Genomic DNA, 23,616 nt, shown 5'->3' with positions numbered 1-23,616 from the left:
GGGTGGTAGACCCAAGATGATTGGAGGTACCAGCCATTCTTCACCTTTCTTTATTAGAGGTGCTGGCTTCGCGTGGCTGGTAAGGAATATCTTCTGGATGAAGGCCACAAAGTTGTTTTTGGTCTACGGTTCCTTTGTAGGTCGCAGAGGTGCGAAGTGAACCTAGAGATGGCATGTTTTCCATTGTTTGGGAGGCGCCTTCTTGGTGAACGGAATGGTAGCGGGTTCACCCAACTGCCAGGTCCGTTTTTGACGAGCCCCTTAACATCAGGAATTCTCTATCTCCCATCAATGGTGTTTGCTTGTCGTCCTTTGTGGTCCGGAACGCTGTGCACCCTAAGTCATTGGTGCATTCCTCTTGCAAGAGAACGTCTCCACGTGATACGCCTTTGTGTCTCTTTGTTGACTGCCCTCAGGAGGTTGTTCTCTCCCTGGACATGACGAAGAACAGTCTCCTTTGTCCTTGTAAATCCTTTTGGGAAATGTCTCTGCAACTGTCTCCTCTTACGTGTGTGAAAGAACAGTCTTTTTATCCCTGTGGTTTCACCTGCAGGGTACAATCCTTTGCGGCTATTCCAGCCGTGACAGCTGGCTGCTTTGTCGCTTGATACTCTGTGGAAAGGAATGGCTGTACGTCTCAACTGTGACATTGCTCTCAGGGGAACTGTCGGATTGTTTCTTTCCTTTTGTCGGTCACTTTCGGGAGGCTACTTTCTTCCTTCGGTGGAGTCGGCTCGTTATCCTTGGTTGTCTTAACCACTAAGCATCCTAGGCCATTGTCACATCCCCCTGATGTGAGGATGTTCTTGTCGATCTCAGGGGTATGACCTTGTCTCTTCTCTTCACTTGGCCTTCTGTCGCTTGGAGATGGCCAAGACCTGGCTCAGAGAGGGATGTGTGTCCACATTCTGTTATCACCGTCCTGCGGGCGTCAACATAGTCTTGTCCGTGCTCTTTGTCAGTGCACGCGTTGCCCACTATCACCCATCCTAGGTCAAGTCTTTGGGCGTATGGTGCGTTGTGGGGTCCGTTATGTTGTTTACGGACTTTATGTACCCTCAAGATGTCCCTACCGAGCAGCAGCAAGATCTTGGCGCCTTGTTCTACCGGCGGGATGTAGTTGGCTATTCCTCTGAGGTGAGGGTGATGGCGTGCCAAGTCTGGTGTGGGAATCTCGTTCCTGTTTGTGGCCATGTGGTTGCACTCTATGAGTGTGGGGAGAGCTATCTTCACTCTGTTATCCACTGAACGTATCACGTAACCGCTTGCTCTTCTCCCTGTTGTCTCAGTTGACCCTGCACAGGTTCTGAGGGTATAGGGTGAGGCATTGTCTTGTAAGTTGAATAAGTTGAAGAACTCCGTCTTCGCCAATGATCTGTTACTTTGGTCGTCGAGGATTGCATACATCCGAATAGCCTTCTCAGGTTGTCCCTGGGGGTGCACTGCGACAAGGCATATTTTGGAGCAGGACATTTTGTCACTTTCTTTTCTGCAAACCTCGGTGCGCTGAGATGTGACGGATGTTGGCTCTCCTTCTCCTTCCTCCCCGCCATGCTCCGCTACGGGTTGTTGAGTTGGTGGAGTGTCAGCGCCTCTGGATGTAAAGATGTTACGTGCTTGTCACTTTTGCACACTGTACATTTGATTTCTTCTTTACAGTCTCTGGCTAGGTGAGTCGTGGAACCGCAGCACCTGAAGCAAACTCTGAATTCTCCAAGTAACCTCTTGCATTCCTCAAGGGACTTCATCCTGAACCCAAAGCACTTGTTAAGTGGGTGTGGCTTCTTGTGTATGGGACATTCCCTGTTTGGGTCCCTTGGTTCCTCGTCTCCGGCGACCGACTGATCGGGAGTAGTTTGGGTCGTGGGAGGCACGTCCGTCCTGTGGACCGAGATGGGTGTTTGAGTGTTACCGTATCTCGCCACTGGTCTCTCATTCCTCAGGCTGCTTGCACTGTGTGTGGTTTGCGCACCTAAGATGAAACTGGGATCGTTCCTTGTCTTTGCCGCTTCGCGGATGAAGCTCAAGAAGAATGAGAATGGGGGGAAGGTGACATGCTTCTCCCTTTTGTATTTGGAGCCTTGTGAAATCCACCTTTCTTGGAGGTTGAAGGGTAGCTTCTTCAGGATGGGTCTCACTCCACGAGCTGAGTCTAGGACGTTGAGACCTGTTAAGGAATGGTCTTTTCTTGCAAACTCCAGCTCTTTCAGCAGGTCCCCGAGCTCTCGTAACTTTGAGTAGTCTCTAGCTGTGATCTTGAGAAAGCTGTCGACTCTTTTGAAGTGCGAATCCTCGACTGCTTTGGGGCTACCGTAGCACTCTTCTAGCCTTTCCCATACTAGGTCAAGACCTACTTGGGGGTGGTTCGCGTTTTCCGTCAGTCTCTTCGCGTGCTCCCTGGATTCGTTTCCCCGCCATTTGAATAGCAGGTTGAGCTCTTCCCTTGCTGAGAAGCCCAAGCTGTTGATTGCGTCCTTGAACGTGAACTTCCACGTCCGGTAGTTCTCAGGACCGTCATCAAAGTTGATGAGTCCTGTTTGCACCAGGTCACGCCGGATCATGTACTTGGCTATGTCTGTCAGGCCTGAGGCATCGGCGTGTTGTTCCCGTTCTGAGGTAGTTGCTGGGAGGGTCCGTGCAGTCGCCTTTTCCTTGGTGCGGACGCGTGATGGGTGCTGGTCAGTGAGAGGGGCTGTGTTCTCCTGTGTGGGTGTACCTGGATTGCGAGCCTGTTGTGGTGCATCCGTGTGCGCACTGGCGTACGGATCACTGTTGCGGCTGTGGCTATCCCAGGCAGCATGTGCCATTGACGGAGCAGCGTCTTCTCCTCGTGGACCTAGCAAGTCTTCGGTATCTGTGGAGTCACTCCCTCCGTGTTGAGATGGTGCGCTGGTGTTTATGCTGAAGAGGCTCCTCACGTAGTCTTCAGTGCGTTGGATAGGATCCTCTGAGGCTATCCGTCTGTATGGTTGCTCCCCGCCGTCCTGTTGCGCGGCTGCTTCTAGGACTTCAGCTTGGGCTATGGCGGCGGCTTCTCTTGATTAAGTGCCTTTAGTTCCGCATCAAATTGGCTTTCCTACGCGTAGTGTCTGCGGCAGTGGCGGCGGCAGTAGCGGCGGCTGTCTGCTCCCCTTTTTCTATGGGCACCCTTTCTGCCCTTACGGCTGCCTCTCTCTGACCATACTCGGCCCTGGCACGTGCGGCCTCTGCGGTGGCTCGCGCCTTGGTAGCGTTTGCGCTTGCGCTGGGCGCGTTAGATTGCGCTGACCTTGCTGACCTTGCTGAGTGCCTAGATGTGCTGGAGCTCTGCGAAGCGGTCTCCAGGAGGAGCTCTTTTCTCACACTTTGCGCGTCTGTGATAGCGGTCCGCACGCGGCTGTCACGTGTAAGGTCAATGTTATTTTGTAAGTCTCTTTCTTGCAGGCTTTCGTCGGTGTTGGCTCTGGTCAAGTAGGTGATGTATGTCTCTGACAGCCCTTGGTAGCACGAGTGGTTAGACTTTATTTGAATAATTGCCTGCGCGAGCTGTTGTGCATTATCGCCAATGCTAACAACATTGCGTAACTCTAGTGCGGTTCTTTCCCAGGCCTTTTCTAATTTAGCGCGGTGCGCTCCAATGTCAATCTCATATTTTTCGCGGGCCTTTTGTGTCAGTGTGACTGTCCGTTTAGGCCTTGCGTCTGCCTGCGCCTGTTGCAGTTGCGCAGCGGTCGCTGTGTGTGAGTGGTCACTCTCCTGCGTGATATCTGGTGAGGCTCTGAGTTCTGCCATGCTGTAGTTGTGTGTAGGCCTTTAGCCAGTGTGTGTGGCGTGCGGTCTTTAACCTGTGTCAGCGATGGGCGACTGTCTCAGATGATGCAGAGCAGTGTCCTGCAGCGTTCAGCGTAGGGGTAGCTGTACTCACAGGTGTCCGGTGGCTCTGACCCGTGTCCTGGCGGTGTCCGGTGGTGTGGCCCTTGGTGGCGCTGGCCGTGGGGACGTGTGCAGGGTAAGGTGAGATGATAATCCCTCGCTATGGAGCTGTGCAGAGGGTGAACTCAGACAGAGAAAGGCAATCAAGGTTCTGTGTGTTATGAACTTTCTGTCTGCAAAGCTGCGTGTGCAGTGTAAGCTGCTTGCTGCTTGTCAGTCTGCAGAGACTGCTCTGTGTTAGCATAAAGTCTTAGAGTAGCAGCTCCTGTACAGTAAGTGTCTGTAAGGCACAGTGTCCTCCTTTTTCACTATTCTGGAGGCCAGGGTCATGTGTAGTATGATTAGCCCAGAGAGGTTCAACTCGTTCCTTTTACAAGCACAACAAGTTCTTTGTCTTTCTTCACTTTATTGAGAAAAAGCATGGATATACAAAGGCACTTGTGGATCATGGTATTGTGAGAGAATGTCTCTATGGTGAGTGCGCTTGATAGTGGGGAAAGGTGAAAAAGGATAAGTCCTGCTAGTAGAGCAAATTACAGGAGGGGTACTCAGTCAGCCAGTGTAGAAGTGGAAAAGGAAGTGCCAGTGTATGCTGGGTAGCAAGATAGCCTGGGGACAGACCATCTGTAAGCAAAGCAGAGGGGGAGAAGGGAGACTAACCCATTCTGACAGAAAGGCTGAGGTTGCTGTAGCAACTCACTGGCATAATGCAGAGACAGGGACCGCAACACTGTGTCTACCACACAGGCACTGAGTGTACAGAGCAAAATGCATGCAGCTGGAATGAGAACGTGACAGACAGAAGCTGCAAAGGAGAGGGGGGGGGGGGGGTGAAACAGAAATGTGGTTGTTCCATGACAGTGAACAAAACATCCCAGTGATAGAGAATGAAGCTTCACGTTTATGCAGAGACGTAAGCAGTTAAAAACTGGAGAGAAAAAAATTCCCAAAATTAAAACCAACCCCTAGGTGCACAGAAATAGGGTCTCCTTAGTATGCAAGCAATGTTTCAGGTGTCCAGGTGCTATGGCTCTGACAGACAGACAGACTCTACATTAGAGAGTTACCTCTCGTTTTCAAGTATGTCCTGGGCACAGAGTTATGATAACAAATACATGGTTATATTAAATTAACATAGTTGATACGTTATATTTAAAGACATTTTATGGACATTTAGAGATAATGTTATGTGCATATGCAACAGTTACAGACGAGATTAAAATGTAAGAAAGCCAAAGTCTTGAAAGAGCTTAAACTGGAGGCGGCTGAGAGAATCTCTAATAAGTTGTTCCAGTCGTGAGGTGCACAGTAACAGGAGGAGGAGCGATTGGGAAACAAGAATAAACAGGCAATTTATAAATTAAATGGGGATAAATTGAGAGAATCTTTGATGGAGAAGGATTTAGGAGTGCTTGTAGACAGCAGGCTTAGCAATAATGCCCAAAGTCATGCAGTAGCTGCAAAGGTAAACAAGATCTTATCTTGCATTAAACGAGAAATAGATGGAAGGGTAGTAAACATAATTATGCCCTTCTATAATACTTTAGTAATACAACACCTTGAATATTCCCTGATGCGATGACGCACCTGCCTGACACGCCCCCAACACAGCTAGGGCACAAAAAACATCACTATCCCAACCTTTAAATAGCAAACTACTTATCCTAAATTTCTCACTCTAGGAAGAAGCGTACGAATGAAACATGTGTTGAGTGGGAGTGGAACAGGGATCTGTTAGACCTAAGGCTATGGCCCCACTGTCTCTGCTGCCTGTGAGGCCGGCGGCGCATGCAGCCGAGTTCCCTGGTCTGCAGTGAGCAGCAGGGGAAAGACGGGGGCGTGAAGGGGCGTGGCCGTAACATCACCTGGCAGGTTCGCCTTCATTGGCTGAACCGCCTTGGGGCGTGGCCTAGCGCTCCGTCGCTAGTTCCAATCTCAATTTTCCTGTGCCTCAAAAACTCGCTGCGCACCGCGGCGGCCGCCCCTTGCCCCATTGAGGGTCAGCTCTTGTCGCCGCAGCGCCTGCTGTAGCGAGCGCTGCAGCAGCCAGCGTGGACCAAGCCTAAGGATCTTCAGCTTTGCTGTTCTGTGATTACTAACAAGTCTGCTGCTAGGAGTTGTCTTCTTCCTGCAATTCCTGTTTACTCACTGGGACTGTGTGCATCTTGTTGGATAAGTACTGTATACACTCTCTATGTATACTGTTACTGGACTATTTCACTGCTGGCTTTAAAGGATTTATTTGCCTCCATGGAGGATAAGCATTTATTCATACAACATGTATGCTGGGACTTACCTGTTACTTCGGGACATTTATTCACCTAACCGCCATCTCTGGATTGTTGCTCTGACTTGGTGGTATTATACAGACTTTTGACCCTTTGTACTGAGAGGGTTAACTTGATCTGGTTGTTTGTCTGCACCAGCGGTTTTTTTACCTTTGCTAACAGTAGAAATCTGACTTTTTATGTTGGTCAGTTCACACATGCCCATTTATCCTACATACATAGCTTAGATTTCCAATGCAGGTCTCATTTTTTGCATAGTGCTTGTACAACTGGACGATCATGATCTCTCAGGGCACTTTGTGCTGCCTGGGTTATCTACTATGTGCAGGATTTCTTTTCTTGCATCAGTTTAGATATACAGGTACGTGCACTGGCTTTCCAGGTCACACATACACACATTTATTGTGGATTTAGGAGTCCTGAGTAGAGTGACCAGATTTTCAAGATGAAAAACCGGGACACTTTAAAACATTATTTATAAAACAATGTACATCACGTCACGCTCCCCCCCCCCACGTTGCCATGACAACAAGACACTAACGTCAGGCGGTGACATGTTGCCATGACAATGTGGCATCACGTGATGCCTCGTCACCATAATGCATCCCGTTGTCATGTCAACTTGATGCCTCGTGACATCACGGAGCAGCTCGTTGTTATGGCAATGCATTACGTGACATCGCGCAGCCATGTTGACGGAATTTGGAGGGGAGCATACAGCCAAAGGCAAGATAAATAAATATATAATAAAAAGATCTAAAAAATGTTATCTCCGGGTTAGTCTTCAGTAGAAGGTGGCAACCCTGGCTGCAGTGTGTGTTTCTGTATGTGTTTCTGTATACAGAGGTGGGCCCTAAAGTGTGTGTTTCTGTATACAGAGCTAGGCCCTGCAGTGTGTGTTTGTGTGTATAGAGGTGGGGGCTGCAGTGTGTGTTTGTGTGTATAGAGGTGGGGGCTGCAGTGTGTGTTTGTGTGAATAGAGGCGGGGGCTGCAGTGTGTGTTTGTTTGTATAGAGCAGTGATTCCCAACCTTTTTTGTTTGGAGGAACCCTTTAAGTATTTTGTATAACTTCGGGGAACCCCTATCTGGATGACATATTCAAAAGGGGTAAATCACAAAATAGACGTGTAAAGCAGTGGGGGTAATATATCATAATTAACTCATACTTTTGAATAAACAATGTGTATATATTTTGTAACGATTTTGGGTTAAACATCCCCCCCTACATCTCACATCACCCCCCTGCATCTCACATCACCCCCCCTACATCTTATCACCCCCCCCCTGCATCTCACATCACCCCCCCACGGATCGATCGATCTCTCCCTCCCCCTTCTCTCCCCTCTCCCCCTGCTTCTTTCTCCTCCTCTCACCCCCCCTTCTCTCCTCTCCCTCTCACCCCCCCTTTCTCCTCCCTCCCCCTCCCTCTCCATTCCTCTCCCTCCCCCTCACTCTCCCTCCCTCCCCACCCTCTCTTCCCCTCTCCCTCCCTCTCCGCCCCTCTCACACTGTCGCACACACCGTCACACAGTCGCACCCACCGTCACACTCACACACACCGTCACACTGTCACACTGTCACACTGTCACACTGTCACACACACCGTCGCACTCTCGCACACACCGTCGCACTCTCGCACACACCGTCGCACTCTCGCACACACCGTTGCACTCTCGCACACACCGTCGCACTCTCGCACACACCATCGCACTCTCGCACACACCATCGCTCTCTCACACACCGTCGCACACACACCGTCGTACACACACACACACACACTTACACAGTCACACTCTCACACACACGCGCCCCCACACTGTCACACTCTCACACACACACACTCTCAAGCAAGCAACATTTACAGCAGAAGTAGAATCTCCCCCCCCCCACTTCCATCTCTCCCCCCTGCAGCATTTCCCTCTCTCCCCCTGCAGCATCTCCCTCTCCCCCCCGCAGCATCTCCCTCTCTCCCCCCGCAGCATCTCCCTCTCTCCCCCCGCAGCATCTCCCTCTCCCCCCCCCCCACAGCATCTCCCTCTCCCCCTCCGCAGCATCTCCCTCTCTCCCCCTCCGCAGCATCTCCCTCTCTTTCCCCCCTGCAGCATCTCCTTCTCTTCCCCCCCCCGTGCAGCATCTCCCTCTCTTCTCCCTCCCCCCCCCGCAGCATCTCCCTCTCTCCCCCCCCCTGCAGCATCTCCCTCCCCCCCTCCCTGCAGCATCTCCCTCTCTTCCCCCCCCCATGCAGCATCTCCCTCTCCCCCCATATGCATACCTGCAGCGGCTGCGGGTTCGGCGGCAGGCTGTGAGTGGGCTCCGAGGGGGGAGGGAGAGAGCCGGGGTGCTATGGGAGGGAGGGGGGGAGCCGGGTGCCGGGGGAGTGAGGGAGAGAGCCGGGTTGCCGGGGGAGGGAGGGGGGAGCTGGGGGAGTGATGGAGAGAGCTAAGGGAGTGAGGGTGAGAGCCGAGGAAGTGAGGGAGAGCCGGGGGAGTGAGGGAGAGAGCCGGTGGAGTTAGGGAGAGAGCCGGGGGAGTGAGGGGGGGTGCAGGGGGATTGAAGGAGAGAGTCGGGTTGCCGGGGGAGGGAGGGGGGGGAGCCGGGGTGCCGGGGGGGTGAGGGAGAGAGCAGGGGGACTGAGGGAGAGAGCCGGGGAGTGAGGGAGAGAGCCGGTTGCTGAGGAGCCAGAGGGAGGACCAGAGTGCCGGGGGAGGGAAAGCAGGGGAGAGCCAAAGCCCCGCCCCCCAGCATACTCCTACCTTGACCAACCCCCTGCGGCCCGGCGTTTTAAAGCCCCGCCCCCCGGCATTCTCCATCCAATCCTCAGCGGCCCGGCATGTTTCTGCAGAAGCCCAACCCCTGGCAGTAAGAAAAAATACTTTTCGGGCTTCTGCATCCTCTTCCTCCCCGCCGCGCACCGCCCCCCCCGCGCACCGCCCCTCGCGCACCGCCGCCGACACAAAAAAACGGAAAATTTCCGGGACGGTCTGGGAACCGGTACAGCACACGAAAAACCGGGACTGTCCCGGCAAAACCGGGATGAATGGTCACCCTAGTCCTGAGTATTTCTGATTTTATCAGTGTTCTTTAAATAACTATGGTTTTTATTTTTGGTTTCTATTGTGTTACTTGTTATTAATAAATTTCATATTTTTGTGGATATTTTAAGTGCTTACTAGAAGACATCTTTTATGTTTTTTTTGTTTACATATTTCCACTTGTCCTAGAGCACCAATCAGCTATCTATTATTTGGAGATATATTGCTGGTTTTGTAGCTACCACTTTATTATAGGTGTTTATGCGGTATCTTCTCTTGTGTATAAATTTAGCTTGTTGGATATGTGTAGGTTGATTATTACCTTATGCTCTCCAGTTCGCCATTATTATTGTTATTATTAATGTAATAATTATGGTCTGGTAGATCAGGGGTGCGCACAATTTTTAATTTGCGCCCCCCCTACCTGCTTACCTCCCGGCTCGCACCCTCCCCCCCTCGGCTCCGGCATCAAATGGCGCCCGTTGCCATGGCAACGTGACATAACGTGACCCACGCCGGTTACCATGGCGATGTGTCGCCAAAGATAAGGTAGGAGAAGGTCACCGACACTAACTTGAGCAGACAAAATGATAACAGCAAAGTGGAAATGTAAAAATCGAGAGCGAGGCTGATACAACTTACTTTGGAGAGCTTTCCCTCATCAGGCCACAAGCTGACCACTGGCCCCCGGTCCTTCATCTTCACAATGTCATTCATATCAATATAATTCTTAAGCTCTATCACTTTGTCGACCGAATCTATGTCCGTCATTCCATGATCTGAGAAAAGCATTACGTTTAGATCATTCTGGAGGCCCATTTCCTTCAAAAGATTACAAAGGAAAATGGTAAAATGTCCAATTTTTAAACCATGAAAACATGTAAATTATCTCTGTGTTATCTACTTACCTTGATTTATTCATTCATTCATTCATTCATTCAGTATATCAGTTGTGTTAGTTAGGGCAGAGATAATGGGAACAATAATGCTTATAATCAGTGGTGGGATTCAGCCGGTTCCTAAAAGCTGTGATGGGAAGATCTGGGGGAGCTGTGAGGGGAAGATCTGGGGAGCAGTGAGGGGAAGATCTGGGGGAGCTGTGAGAGGGAGATCTGGGGGAGCTGTGAGGGGGAGATCTGGGGGTGCTGTGATGGGTAGATGAGGGGAAGATGTGAGGGGAAGATCTGGGTGAGCAGTGATGGGTAGATGAGGGGAAGATTTGGGGGAGATCTGAGGGAGCTGTGAGAGGGGCAGAGGGTGATGTGAGATGCAGGGCGGAGGGTGATGTGAGATGCAGGGCAGAGGGTGATGTGAGATGCAGGGCAGAGGGTGATGTGAGATGCAGGGGGGAGGGTGATGCGAGATGCAGGGCAGAGGGGGATGTGAGATGCAGGGGGGGGGGTGATGTGAGGTGCAGGGCAGAGAGTGATGTGGGATGCAGGAGGGAGTTGGTATACCTGAGAAACTTAACACATGTCTAACATGGGCTCCAAAATATACCCCTCTCTTAGCAGAGACACATTAATATTTAGTTATTTTGGTGCAGAAAATAACACTATAGAGCACTGGTTGTGTGAAAAATGTCAGTATTTACAGATCATTGGTCCTCAGCTGTACGGCTGCTATTCACGTTCCAGGGGCGCAATTATTGCTCGCGCTATTCCATGGATAATTATTGTCCAAAATAAACAAACGTGGCGAAAGAGAACCTGTTGCTAACATTTCTGAATCCCACTACTGCTTATAATGTATTCTGATAGGAAGCTACTGTATAAGCAGACACAGCAATACACACGTCTTTAAAGATTATGGCACCAATTATTTCATGTATAAAGAACTGGTTCAAAATGAAGACCCCACTAGACTGTTGCAAGAACTGTTGATGAAGCTGGTTGGAGGACAGAGTACTCTAGTAAAAGTCTCTTCTTTCTAGGAAACAAGGTCGATCTAGCAGTTATTATTTGGCAGCTGATTTCAGGGAGAGAAATAAAGCATCCTTAGTCCAGAGAAGAAAGTCAGCATATACTGTAGTGCCTCAAGAAAAAGCAGGGGACCGGCACAGAATGCTTAGTATGGCGCCTGGCCGTATACTGTATACGTCCAAGTGTATTCTACTGTTACAGCCACATGTTAACATGTGTGAGCTACATCATTATACTTTGAGGGTGCCTTATACACAAGGAGGAATTTCCAACTCTGCTTTGCACAGGATCAGTCTTGTGTAAGTCTACAACTAATAATCAGGTGAATAAAAGTCATTGTTTCTGCTTCCTACTCATTGATTTCGGGAATACAAGCTGCTGTCACAATATAGCCATGAAACTGTTAAAATGTGTGTGCAGTATAGTAACCATGGGGTTAACTTTTTTTTGCCAAGTGGGCTCTAAGTACTGCCCTGCTCCAGCAGAGATTGGGTTAAGCTGGTGGTCTGTGTGTTCCTTGTGTTACAAACCATTAGGAAAATACTTTGTTTTATCAAGATAACCAGCTGTCCATATTTAGATGGCAGCCGGGAAGACAGACTGAGCCATTCCAGACACCCCAAATGTGTTATTGTGAGTGATGTTATCTGCTTCCAGAGAGACAGATCTTAAGGGTTTCCAAAAGGTCAGAATCTGTTTTTTATTGTATAGACTAAAATGAATAAAAATATTTGTGTGCGAATACAGCCCTCAGTAGTGTCATTTTTACGTTTGTGCACGTGACCATAGTCAGTCGTCATTGAGTAGAAATTAACACAACTATGATAAGTAGCATAACATGTATTTCATCATCAAGGTTACATTTCATGCATGTACGACCAGGGAGTGATCTGGAATATGATGACACGGCTACAATGTATCTAGTAATTGCCGAAAAGAGTACTTGAAACTTCTATGCTCTATGATTACATTTTATATGAAATATTTTTTCTCCTCCAAAAACCTAGGCTGTAAAACTGTTCATGGCCAGGGGAACTGACAAACGACTGACAGTACACACCCATACAGACCTGACTTTTCTCACAGAGCAAAGGTTTTTTGGATATTAACTTTCAGGTTTGAAACTCCCATTTTAATATAATCTTCAGGCTGCATTAATTGTGTGTGTGTGTGTGTGTGTGTGTGTTGTGTATCTCACATCTTGTTCCCTTTATCCTCTAGGGCAAGGGTGCACAAACTGGGGGGGGGGGGGCGCAACATTTCTGGGAGTGGCCCTGCGCTTACCGAGGCCCTGCGCTCTTCCCCACAACATTTAAATTAAATGCCATGGGATGGCACGAGGCCGCTGTATATCTCTTACCTGCTCTCCGTTGGCTGCTGGTGATGCATCGCCATGGCAGCGCAGTGTCTATTGATGCCGCTGGGTCACGTAACGTCAGCAACGCAACTTCACATGACGTTGTGACATCAGAAACGTTGGAGAAGAGGTAAGGGGTAGGGGGTTCGCAATCAGGGGGGGGTTCACAGGCAGGGAGGACGCAGACAAAAAGTTTGCGCACCTCTGTTCTAGGGGAAACCTATGACCTGACTTTGTGTTGCAATGCATAGGCTCTTTCTTATTTCCTTTTATTTCATAAACGGTCTATTCGTTTTCTGTATGTGGTCTTGTAATCCTTTTTGTACGCACTGCAACTTTTTCCTATATTAAATCTAAAACCCTGTTTTGTTAAATTGGGATTCTGTTTTAGTTGTGCATTGGGCTGGGGACCAATGACCTTAAATAATCCTGGTGGTGGCAGTGTAATTGGAGGGGTAGTGTGGGGATTTTTAGGGGGTACATGCTCATCTTCATGCCCTGTAGGGAGGTGAGATACAAACTGGATGGCCAGTCTGTGGTTTACCCCTTTTACACACAAACACACCAACGTGGACAAGTGTGGATGTGACACTAGTGTAGTTAAAATGTAATAGGAATGAAATCAAATAAACTGGATTGACTCATTCTATCTCAGTGACATAAAGCCATATGACATTTAATGATATACAATATTATTTGCAAACAATGGGTATGAAGAACCATGTTTAAGATGATATTTGATGATCAATGCATCTATGCTCACCCTAATCTTTTGGTTTAGGTGCGACAGCACATGGTCCACTGCTCTTGTGGCATTTTCCCTTTCATTGGACATGGGCCCATAATTATGACCTTCTACATCAATGCGTTCATAGTATACAGCTGCCATGTCAGTATTCCCATTCCTGCAACAACAAAATATATATACTTTTTTAATTTGCTGAATGATAAAATAGTGCATAAAGGAAAAAATCCATAATGTGGCAACACTGCCCAGAAATGGCAAACGTGTCACTGTGGCCATTTCTTCCCTGGAATAGCAGACATTTAAACCTGTTTAAGTTTGTTAGAACCTGTGGTCCAATCATAGTACTTATCAAAAAGAGAGATAAGCAATGAAAACAAGCTTCACCAAAGTCCTAATTTTGGTTTCTGTCCTAATTGTTTACTGTCCTAATTGTGGTTACTGTCCTAATTGTTTTCTTAAGCGTGACACAAGTTGCTGCACAAAGTTAACTTCACCTCAGGCCTGATTTCATGATGCTAACAACATTGTAAACAAAGATGGATATTGACTAGTAGTTTAGTTTAGCATAAAAATTACTACAGTATAACCAGTCGAGCTTGCTGGAATTGTGTGTTTATTAATCTTCCACTGGTACCAGTTGTTTGGAGGTTGGTGGCCCCTCCTCCCAGGGTTTAAGCTCACCCCACCCCACTTTTTAAGTAGCAGGTTTTTCCATGTTCCTTTGCAGGGACAGGTCTATTAAGTCCATTCTCTCTCCACTGTAAAGGTCAATGGGAATTTTCACAGGCAGTGTTAGGACCTGCATATCGGTCATGCCGTGAAGTGGCTGCAGGCTTACAATGCTTTGGTCAAAGGGTTTAACTAAATGACCCTTATTCATGAGAATACTAACATTGAAGTATTTAACTATGTATTTTGTCACATTGGATGTAGCATTGGGTATCTTTGTCTTTTGTTGTATACATTTAGCCACGCTCAGTAGTAATACTTTTGACACAAATATATATATGATGTGGTGGGTTCTGGTGTTAGAACTTGCTGGAATTGTGTCTGTATAACCAGTTCACCAATAAATTTCAAGTTGAAACAATGCACAGTTCCTTGACAAATTATAGTTTAGTAATGCATATGCTACAAGATGCAACTTTGCCTATTTGGGTAGCTGGATTCAACCCCCTGAATTTTACCAACAGTATATGAGCCACGTCTGACTTTTCCTTACCACCTTTCTGGCAAAGTGATTTGACGAAAGAGTGCAATTCTACAATCAGCAATTACTGATAATATGAGTCACTATTATTTCACCATCCTAAATAAAACATTTTGAACATAAGAAAAAAAAACTGAACAGATTTGATAAACCCTTGTAGTGTAATGTAGGATAAGAAAACCCTTCCAGTGTACAGTATAGTTGTATACACATGTTGTTTTGTGAAATATATGGGACTGCCCCTTAAAAATGTACAATTCGTGAATTCAACAACTGTAACTACAGCACAGTATGTAAAGAGTAATTGAAAAGATCCAAAGGATGCCACCAAAAAATGGAAGCCCAGCAAGTAACCTGGGAGAGGTTTGACTTCACTCCTCTTGCCCTTCCCTTCCACCGGCAAAGTGTCCCCTTCTTCTTGCTGATCGGTAGTTCCCTAACAGAATGGGGGGTTAGGGTGGAAAGGACAGTTGAGTGATATTACTTAACACCTCATTGCTGAAAGGCCCTGATGTAAAACTCACTACAGCAGCACATAATTACGCCTTTCTCTGTTTCGGTAGCAGAGTTTGTAAAGAGCATTTCCTAGGGGAAAAGGTCGCTGTACCACTGATTTCTTCCTGTGGAAGAACCATTACAATCACATTTATAGAAAGTGCATAAGAAAAATTAAGGCTGCAGCTTGTGTAATATCTTACTTCAAAATCTGCATGGCATCATTAACTGCTTTAGTGAAATTAGCATCGGATGGGTAATCGTAATATTCACGACAGTAGTGTGGTTTAACACCGAGAATTTCCACTTCACAACCTGAGGATAAGAAACAGTTCATAAAGAGAACAAGACATTTTGTTTTAAAAAATTGAAATTGCAAACCCCACTTAGAAATGAAAGAGGAATTGCACGTACTGTAGTAACATACTGTACTTGGGAATTGCAAGGAATAAAAAGCACTTATTCACTTAACACATACTGTATGTAGAAACCCAAAAGAAGCTCCAGCACACACTGATTGATAGAGAAAATGAAGAGAATCTCGGAATAAGCCACACATTTAATAGCGATAGTAGTAGACAATATCACAAATGGAAATGCTAAATGACTGTAAATGCAGAGTATACGGTTCTAGAGAACACAAAAGCAGGGGGAACAAACAGGGAAGGGAAGTGTGGGATACAGATGGGGGGGGGAAGAAAACAGGTAAACATACAAAGACAATGGGGGAAGGTAAGAGGGGCAACGTTTCAGGGTAATGACCCTTTCCTCAGGCCCGTTCCCTTGTGTCCAATGGAACCTCAAGGTACTTCCCTTAACCCTTGACCCCCCTACAAGACACATAATCGCCAACTCAGAATAATCATATAATCTAGCCGTGAACAGCCATCTGTGGTATAAGTAAAGGTATATGAGAAACTCAAACCGTCCTTTTTCTTAGAGTTCACTGGCTGCTGGCATCTCTTTCTTTCAATGTGGAAATGGCTCTAATTAGTGTACTTCTATTAGTGTACATACTGTATGTGTATGATATTGTTTTAAAATGTCAAATGTAATGAATATTTAGTATTTTTTCAAATCTAACCTCAGATGCCTAACTTCAAAAAGCATACAGTAGTACTTGATGTTATTTTACATATAGTATTGTACAGATAGTAGTATACAAAACATTTTGCACTTGTTAGGAATGAATAAGTGTTTCCTACTTAACTAAGGAAAGAAGGCAGCAGCTAGTGTAAAGTCACTGTAATTAGAGTCATACATTGCTCTTAAGAACATTATGATTTTGAGACTGGCACCGCTGGATTATACAGTTTCAAGTGTACATTTTGTCATAATTGCATAACCCCTGTTTAATTACCTATATGTAATAGTATGTGTATACTATAATATATAACACACATTCCCAGCTAGCTCAAACTCCCACACCCACAACATCATGAATATATATTTATGTCAAAAACAGTGCATCTGGGAGTGGAAAATGTATATATGTATGGTGGGTGTGGGAGTTTGAGCTAGCTGGGAATGTGTGTTTTAATCAATTTCTGACTGGTAACAGTTGTATGGAGGCTGTGGCACCTCCCCCCAGAGCTCACTCCTCCTCACCTTTTTAACTTGGGAGGTCTTTTCACTTTGCTGCAAAGAACAGGATCTACTATGGTTGCTTCCCTTCATACAGAGGTAAAGGGAAGGGTTCACAGTGTAGTGTAGGACCTGCATTCATTTTGGTTATACCTTGACGTGGTATGCAGGCTTATGACGCTTTGGCCAAAGGGTTTAACTAAATAACCAAATATTATTATTATTGAAGTATTTAAACTTTATACGTATTACTTTATGTTTTGTCAGTTGGATGTAGCATTGGGCACCCCTGTCTTTTGTTGTATACTATAATATTTAGCCTGCTAAGAATCAGGCTCAAGTCAGACAACATAGCCATACACTTCTCTTATAAATAATAATACTTTATAGGACGGGAAATCACATGCTGTGGAACCCGTTATCTGGAGATGAAACATAGGAATTAGAACACTTCACAAGATATAACACAGTAACAATATCGCTGAGCTAATGTCCCAAATTAGGCAATCAGTCCCGGCGGCCCGTGTACTAACTAATGGACCACTGTTGGGGATGGCACAGTCTTGGAGCTTGTGTGATACAGTGTACTTGGAATAGTCGCAGGCCTGGTATGTATTTCCCCTGTTGGCAGATTCAGAGGCTTCAGTAGCAAGTCTGTAGGCTTCACATGACTGCTCTCTAAGCCTTTGCACATACTGTATATACATTTTGGGTGAGATCCCATCAGCTGACACAACCAAAACACAGATCTAAAGGTGTTAGGAATGTGAGCACACAGCGCCACAGGCGGAGCTCACGGCTCTCCCCTTACACTGCTCAGACCCTTCCGCTACAACCACGCAAGCCCCCTTCAGCTGCATCACTTACCCCTCGGCATGGTAGGACGCTCCACAAGGTACTTCCTCCACGCTCTATGCCACAGCCGTCGGCGCGGAGTCGCCGCCCCGCACACACGTGCGCACCCCACGTTGCTTCCTCTCATGCGCACGTTGGACTTACAGCGCACACACAACAGCCCCTGAACTTATCTCCACTCAGACTCCGCCCCCAAACACCGCACGGTTACAATCTGGCTCTTGCTGAGTGTCACCTGGGCTCTAGGAACAGCAGCCAATGCGCTGAAGCTCCCTGGACTCCTCCAGGCACGCCCCCTCTCCTGGTTGGCTGTTCCAGCTTTATATACCCTCTCTGTTCTGTGCTTCCTCGCTCGTCATAGTTTTTGTATGGGTGATTCACAGTGCTTGTTCTTTGATTCTCTCGGTTTTGACGCGGCTTGGCAGACCTCCCCCTTTGGCTCTCGACTTCGGGTTGTTCCTGTTTACGTACCTTCTGGCTCCCTTCAACCACGGCTCTCACCTCGATCCTTCCGTACTACTCCTATCCCAGATCTCGGCAATGGCAACGACCATTCTTCTGGATAAAACGGTACAAGCAAGTATTCACGCAATACTCCCCATCTGGCTTGGCACCATCTAATACCACAACCCGGACACGTCCCTCGCTCTGTCGGTGTGTGTATTCATACCTGCCACCTCAGTTCTAGGGACGTCTGGTCTGCGGGCTACTCCGGCGTAACAAAAGGCAACCTGGCCTCACACCCAAACATAAGGCAATACGGGGAGTACCCTGTAGCTTTGTTATTGGTGCAGTTGTAGGCATGTACCAAGTGGTGCACATGTTCACTCCACTTGCCTTTTCTTTGGTATCTACAGTCCCCAACATATTTAGCAATGTTTTGTTTAATCGCTCAGATTGAGGGTGCACTTGTGGATGATAAGGCATCATACTCAACTTTTAAATATCACATAAGGACAGAAGCTCTTTTATGAGGTGACTATCAAAGTCCCATCCTTGATCAGTGATTAAGCTAACTAAACTAAAATACACATAAACTAACAGCGCTTCACCTATAACTAAAACTAGTGCTCTATAAGTGACAACAACATTTCTAAAAATGGGACATTGATAAGCATATAAAATGTGCCGCAACACAAAATTGGAGCTGCCAAGGTTTCCCACAGTGCCAGTTATCTCAACAACCTACACATAAGACATGGTGAGGGAAAAAGAAGGATACCTGGCGCTCAATAAACAATTAATTTCTCAAAGGAAAGTGACGTCCCCACGTCACGAAACGTGTTAGGGGGGAGGAGCATAGAGGAACAGTTGGCAGAGGAAGTCCCCAGTCATGCAGATGACGCACAGGTTGTGACGTCGGCAGGACTAGCGCCAGAGCACACTACAGACAGTGAGGGGAGTTTGCGTATTGGAATAATACTGCAGAGAGGAGGCAATATCGCCCTGTCTGAGTTGCGGGAAGGAAGGGGACTTCAGAACAAGTAGCGGACGGCATCCTAGCATTGATTTTATATCACATCCGCATGTGAGTTACCATTTGGCTGTTTTATTTGTTTTTTAATAAATTGTTATACTCTCTACACTATCCTTGCTGTATTCTCTCCTCTTTTATGCCATCTACCATCTGGTATCCGGGAGTGGCAAAATAAAAGGAAGATTGAGGAATTTCACTTGGGATTCGTGACTGCAGCAGGAAAGAAGAGGTTAAAGCACAGATCCTCTCAATTGAAAACAACAAGAGAAATCTTGTAAGTAAGTGCACTGTGTTTGCTTTGTTTAGACCACATCAGTTCAGATATACTGCGCAATTTGTGTGTTTTTGTTTAAACCATTGTAGGGGGAACTTTCAAAATCATCAGCATCCCAGTTTATTGATTTGGATTATTGATTTGGACTACTCAAGAACTGCACCCATCCTTGATCAGAATGAAGTCTGGCAGGCAATCCATTATGTACAAAATACTTTTCCCATAGCACTTTGGCAATGGTTGTTGCGCCTTAATCCCTACTTGCGAAGGCCTGGGCAAACTGAGTGAAATGATCCGTGACCACCAAGATATTGCCAGTATATCTACTGTTGGGCTCCAGAGATAGAAAGTTCATAAGCACCAGGTTCATTAGCCCATTACTGGTTATATTCATGAGGGGTGGCCCTCATACCGAGAGTCATCCTTGACACACAACGGACACAATTCCTACAGTGTTCTTCTACATCTCTGGCCATGTGAGGCCAATAGAAACTATCCCGCACCAGCCCCAGAGTTTTATTGATTCCTATATGCCCATGATTATCATAAGAGAGATTTCAATACTACTTGGTGAGTGTTTTGTGATCAGATGCTTGGACTTCTTAACAACCAGGAACAATACTCCACTCTTCATCATGAAATTATGCCACTGCCTCAGTAGGACATCTGGGGAAATCTTCTAAAGGAGAAAACAGATTTATTCTTACTTGAGGTTCCCTCTCTTCAGTGGGATATCACTCATAGCTCTCATCCACTGTCTCCTACAAGTGCTGTTCTGCTTGACCTTGGGACCCTGCAACCACACAGTATTCTCCGCCAGTCTCCTTGGGACGGGTCCTCTCTCTTTCCTCATGGGTCTCTCTTCAACTTGCCCCTTCCAGCCTACGAATATCCACTCTCCCCTCCCCTTACTCCTTTCTTCTATTCACAGACATTGGCCGGGGAGGCCGTCTATTAATACACTTGGCACTGTGATTGTAGGGCAGGTTAATGCCTTGATAGCCACCTTGTACACACACACACACACACACATATATAATATAAGAATATATTATATTTTATATTTAGGGGTGTTACAATTGTCTGTAAACTAATACAAAGTAACTGTTACAAAAGCCTCTTTGTGATATAATAATCAGGAATCAGGTTTCCAGTTCAAAAACAGCAGTCTTTATTCTTTCTTCAATCAGCTTTAGCAAAGATTCAGCATACTACATACTTCAGCTCAGCTTAAAGTATTTGAAGGTAGATATTAGATGCTTCTATTCGATGTAACAAGCATCTTAAGATGGTAGAAGGTAGTAATTTATGCTTAACATTGCTCTCTTCTTAAATGCTCAGGACAAAGCGATATATAAATTACTTATAAGCTAACCCCCTTTTGCTGACTAAAACATTCTGGTTTTTTTTAGTACCAAGCCGTATTTACTCTACTAACAACAAATTGCTCTAAGCAAACATCTGTCTAGAAACTTATCTTATCACTACTTGGTTTCAAATTGCCCTCTGAAGTTTCAAGCTGTAATCCTTCATGAGCAATTTAAAACATTTTAACCTATTGAGTGCTGAATATATATATATATTCATATATTTTATATATTCATATATATTATAATATATATATAGCTATCCTACTTAATATAGAACATATATATAGAAAATAATATATATCAGTAACTAAAGAACAGGAGCAATTATTTAAGGGCGGTCCCTCCTTGTACAAAAGTGAACTAAAGAGTGGCATGTTAAAATGGACAAATTAAGTATTAACACCTTTTTCTAAAAATAGATAAGCGTATTTAAATAACTGTTTAACCTTTTCACATTTAGATGGCAATGTGTAAATTGCTGACATGGTTCTGGCAGAAAGAAGGGGACATAAAGGGCACTCTCCATTTCATTACAGATGTAAAAATGTATGATAAATACAGCTGAATCCCGTTATAACGCGGTGCTCGGGGTCCACCCAATGCCACGTGTTATAACCAGGATTGCGGGGGGGGGGAAAGGCCGCCGCGATCAGGGGTTCCGCGTCTGCCAGAGGGGGGGAGCTGGGATAACTCTCCCAGCTCTCCCGGGAACCCTGCGTCATAGCAGCATCCCCAAGCAGCATTACCCGGGTCTGCAGTAGCAGCTGATCTGTGTGCTGTGCAGGAGAAGCTGGTGAGTCTGCGAGAGGGGAGGGGAGGGGGGGTGGGCAGGGAGAGGGTCTCACATAGTCAGGAGAAGCCAGGATGTTAGCTGTCTGTGTGAGCCCCCCAGCCAGGAACCAGCTCCCTTCTCACCTCCCCCCCAGTGGAGGTACGATGTGTGTGTGTGTGTGTCAGTCAGTAAGTCAGTGTGTGTGTGTGTGTGTGTGTGTCAGTCAGGAAGTCAGTGTGTGTGTGTCAGGGTGCTGCTGCGGTGCGCTCTCCTCCGCTCTCCTGACATGAGCTTTCCAAGTCCCCCGACTGGGAGCAGCCACCCCCCTCTTCCCCACCACTGGGAAGGACGAGATCTTGTTGGAGTGCTTGCACAAAGTGTGTGTGTGTCGGCAACAGCAGCAGCAGCAAAAGGGAAAAAAGGTACAGTATTACCTGTTATTAAATGACCCATCAGGCTGACGGGGATAAATGCTGCAGGTATTTAATTGTTTCCCATCTACAGTTTTATGCAGTTTCTGTCAAACTGAAGGGTAATTTTTTTCCTCAGTAGCTGCTTATTTTAAATGTACAAAACCCTAGTGAGTAATTCCATTAGCTGACGGATATGCTGTGTGTGTGTGTGTCCCCATTATAAGCGTATCCGTGTTGTAGCTGATCACGCTATAACAGGATTCATCTGATGCAATTCACAAGGATAAAAAATGTAGATTTGTGGCAGGCAAAAGTTAGATGTGTGTAACAATATTAAATATGAAAGGACGTCTGTGTTGCATATGTCAGATATTTGTTTCCCACTCAAAGATATAAATTAACTGTGTCATACGAATGCAATAGTGAGGATAGCATATTATTGTTTTTTTTTTAAATATATATACTTTCAGATTTATTTGAGTTTTAAATCATTCTCTCTCTCAGCCTTACATGTCATGTGATTGATGAATGGGAGATAAGACACACCCACAAAAAGTTTGCCCTGTCCTTGTTACAACTGTCCCGGCGACTGTCAGAGGTTGGGCCCAACAGCTTCTGTCGGCTGCTGGGCCCCAGCTCTACCCCGCCCCCCTGCAGTGGGCCTCTCTCCCCTACTGCAGTCAGCCTCCGGTGTAAGCCCAACCCTATCACGCTGGAAGTTTGGCCCACCCCGAAGTCAGCTCAACTCCTGGATCAGCACGGCATCGAAGGCCTTTCCTCCAAGGTAAGCTGGGTGTGTGTGTGTGTTTTATTGGGGGGGGAGGGGGGTTATTGTGTTGGATTAGGGGGAGGGGGCTATTGTGTTGGAGAAGGGGGGGTATGGTGTTGGAGGAGAGGGGTTATTGTTTTGGAGGAGAAGAGGTTATTGTGTTGAATTGGAGGTGGGGTGAGAGTGGTGGGGGCAAGAGAGAGAGGCTAGGGACCAGAGAGGTGGGGAAGAGAGAGGGGTTGGGGCTTGAGAGGTGGGGGCGAGAGAGGGAGAGGAGAGTTAGGTGGGGGAGAGAGGGATAAAGGTGGGGGCAAGAGGGAGCGAGGGGAGGGAGAGAGGCGGGTGGGAGAGAGGTGGGGGGCGTGAGAGGGATGAATAGAGGTGGCAACGAGACAGGGGCTTAGAGAGGTGGGGGCAAGAGATTGAGAGAGAGTGAGATGGGGGCTTGACATGGGGATGTGTGAGATGGGGGGTCTTGCAAGTCCGCTGACACTAGGGGGGGGGGGGTCAGGGGAAATGCTAGTCCTGGGTCCTGGGAAAGTTGTCTGAGGCCCCGACTTTGGATATGAAATGTAGAATTCATCAGAGGGATGTTATACCAAATAACATGGGAATTCTAATATTTCTGTAACACATATTCCTCGCCCCACCCCCCAATCGCAGATAGGGACCATGTGGGAAAATCTACATATGTTACCAGGTGTATGGTGCGTTACCTGTTAGGCTCACAGGAGGACTGAACCTCCGCCACTGGGAGCCTGGGGTGTATCCTGGAACGATGCTTACAGCGCCTCCACCTGTGCAGGGATTCTAGTGTGTAGAATAATCCCTGACACAGGAAACACATACAGTAAGTACTTACACCAGGGTATGGATAAAACGGTTTACTATATGCAACTACCTTCTAACACATCACAATATAACATCACAGCATCACAGCAGTGTCATCATTTAACCTGGCCTCACTGGGCCTCAACCCCACACCCAAGTGTTCCAAGAGTCCCAGAAGTCACCAAAAGTCCAGCAACCCACCCACTAGGCGTGATCAGCGCCTGAAGGAAACCGGTATGTTGGTGCACTTATATGGTACCTGCCAGGTGCTCCAACACCCGGGCCTGCAACCGTGAAGATACGTGG

The 23,616-nt window shown here is 46.8% G+C and overlaps 1 protein-coding gene across 1 annotated transcript in view; it reads right to left on the bottom strand.

Annotated features, from left to right (window-relative positions):
- ENPP6 (ectonucleotide pyrophosphatase/phosphodiesterase 6) overlaps nt 1-23,616 on the bottom strand; it is a 109,749-nt gene that overhangs the window by 17,532 nt on the left and 68,601 nt on the right. Inside the window, exons 3-5 of the mRNA XM_075610520.1 lie at nt 15,169-15,280; nt 13,276-13,417; nt 9,876-10,055 (exon numbers count right to left, since the gene is read on the bottom strand). Coding sequence (XP_075466635.1) covers nt 9,876-10,055; nt 13,276-13,417; nt 15,169-15,280 — 434 coding nt within the window. The remainder of the gene's footprint in view (nt 1-9,875; nt 10,056-13,275; nt 13,418-15,168; nt 15,281-23,616) is intronic.

Source organism: Ascaphus truei, chromosome 1 (assembly GCF_040206685.1).
Source record: "Ascaphus truei isolate aAscTru1 chromosome 1, aAscTru1.hap1, whole genome shotgun sequence".
In the NCBI taxonomy this organism is placed as follows: Eukaryota; Metazoa; Chordata; class Amphibia; order Anura; family Ascaphidae; genus Ascaphus; species Ascaphus truei.
The sequence above is the reverse complement of the archived record's forward strand: the minus strand, read 5'-3'. Positions and strand labels throughout refer to the sequence as shown.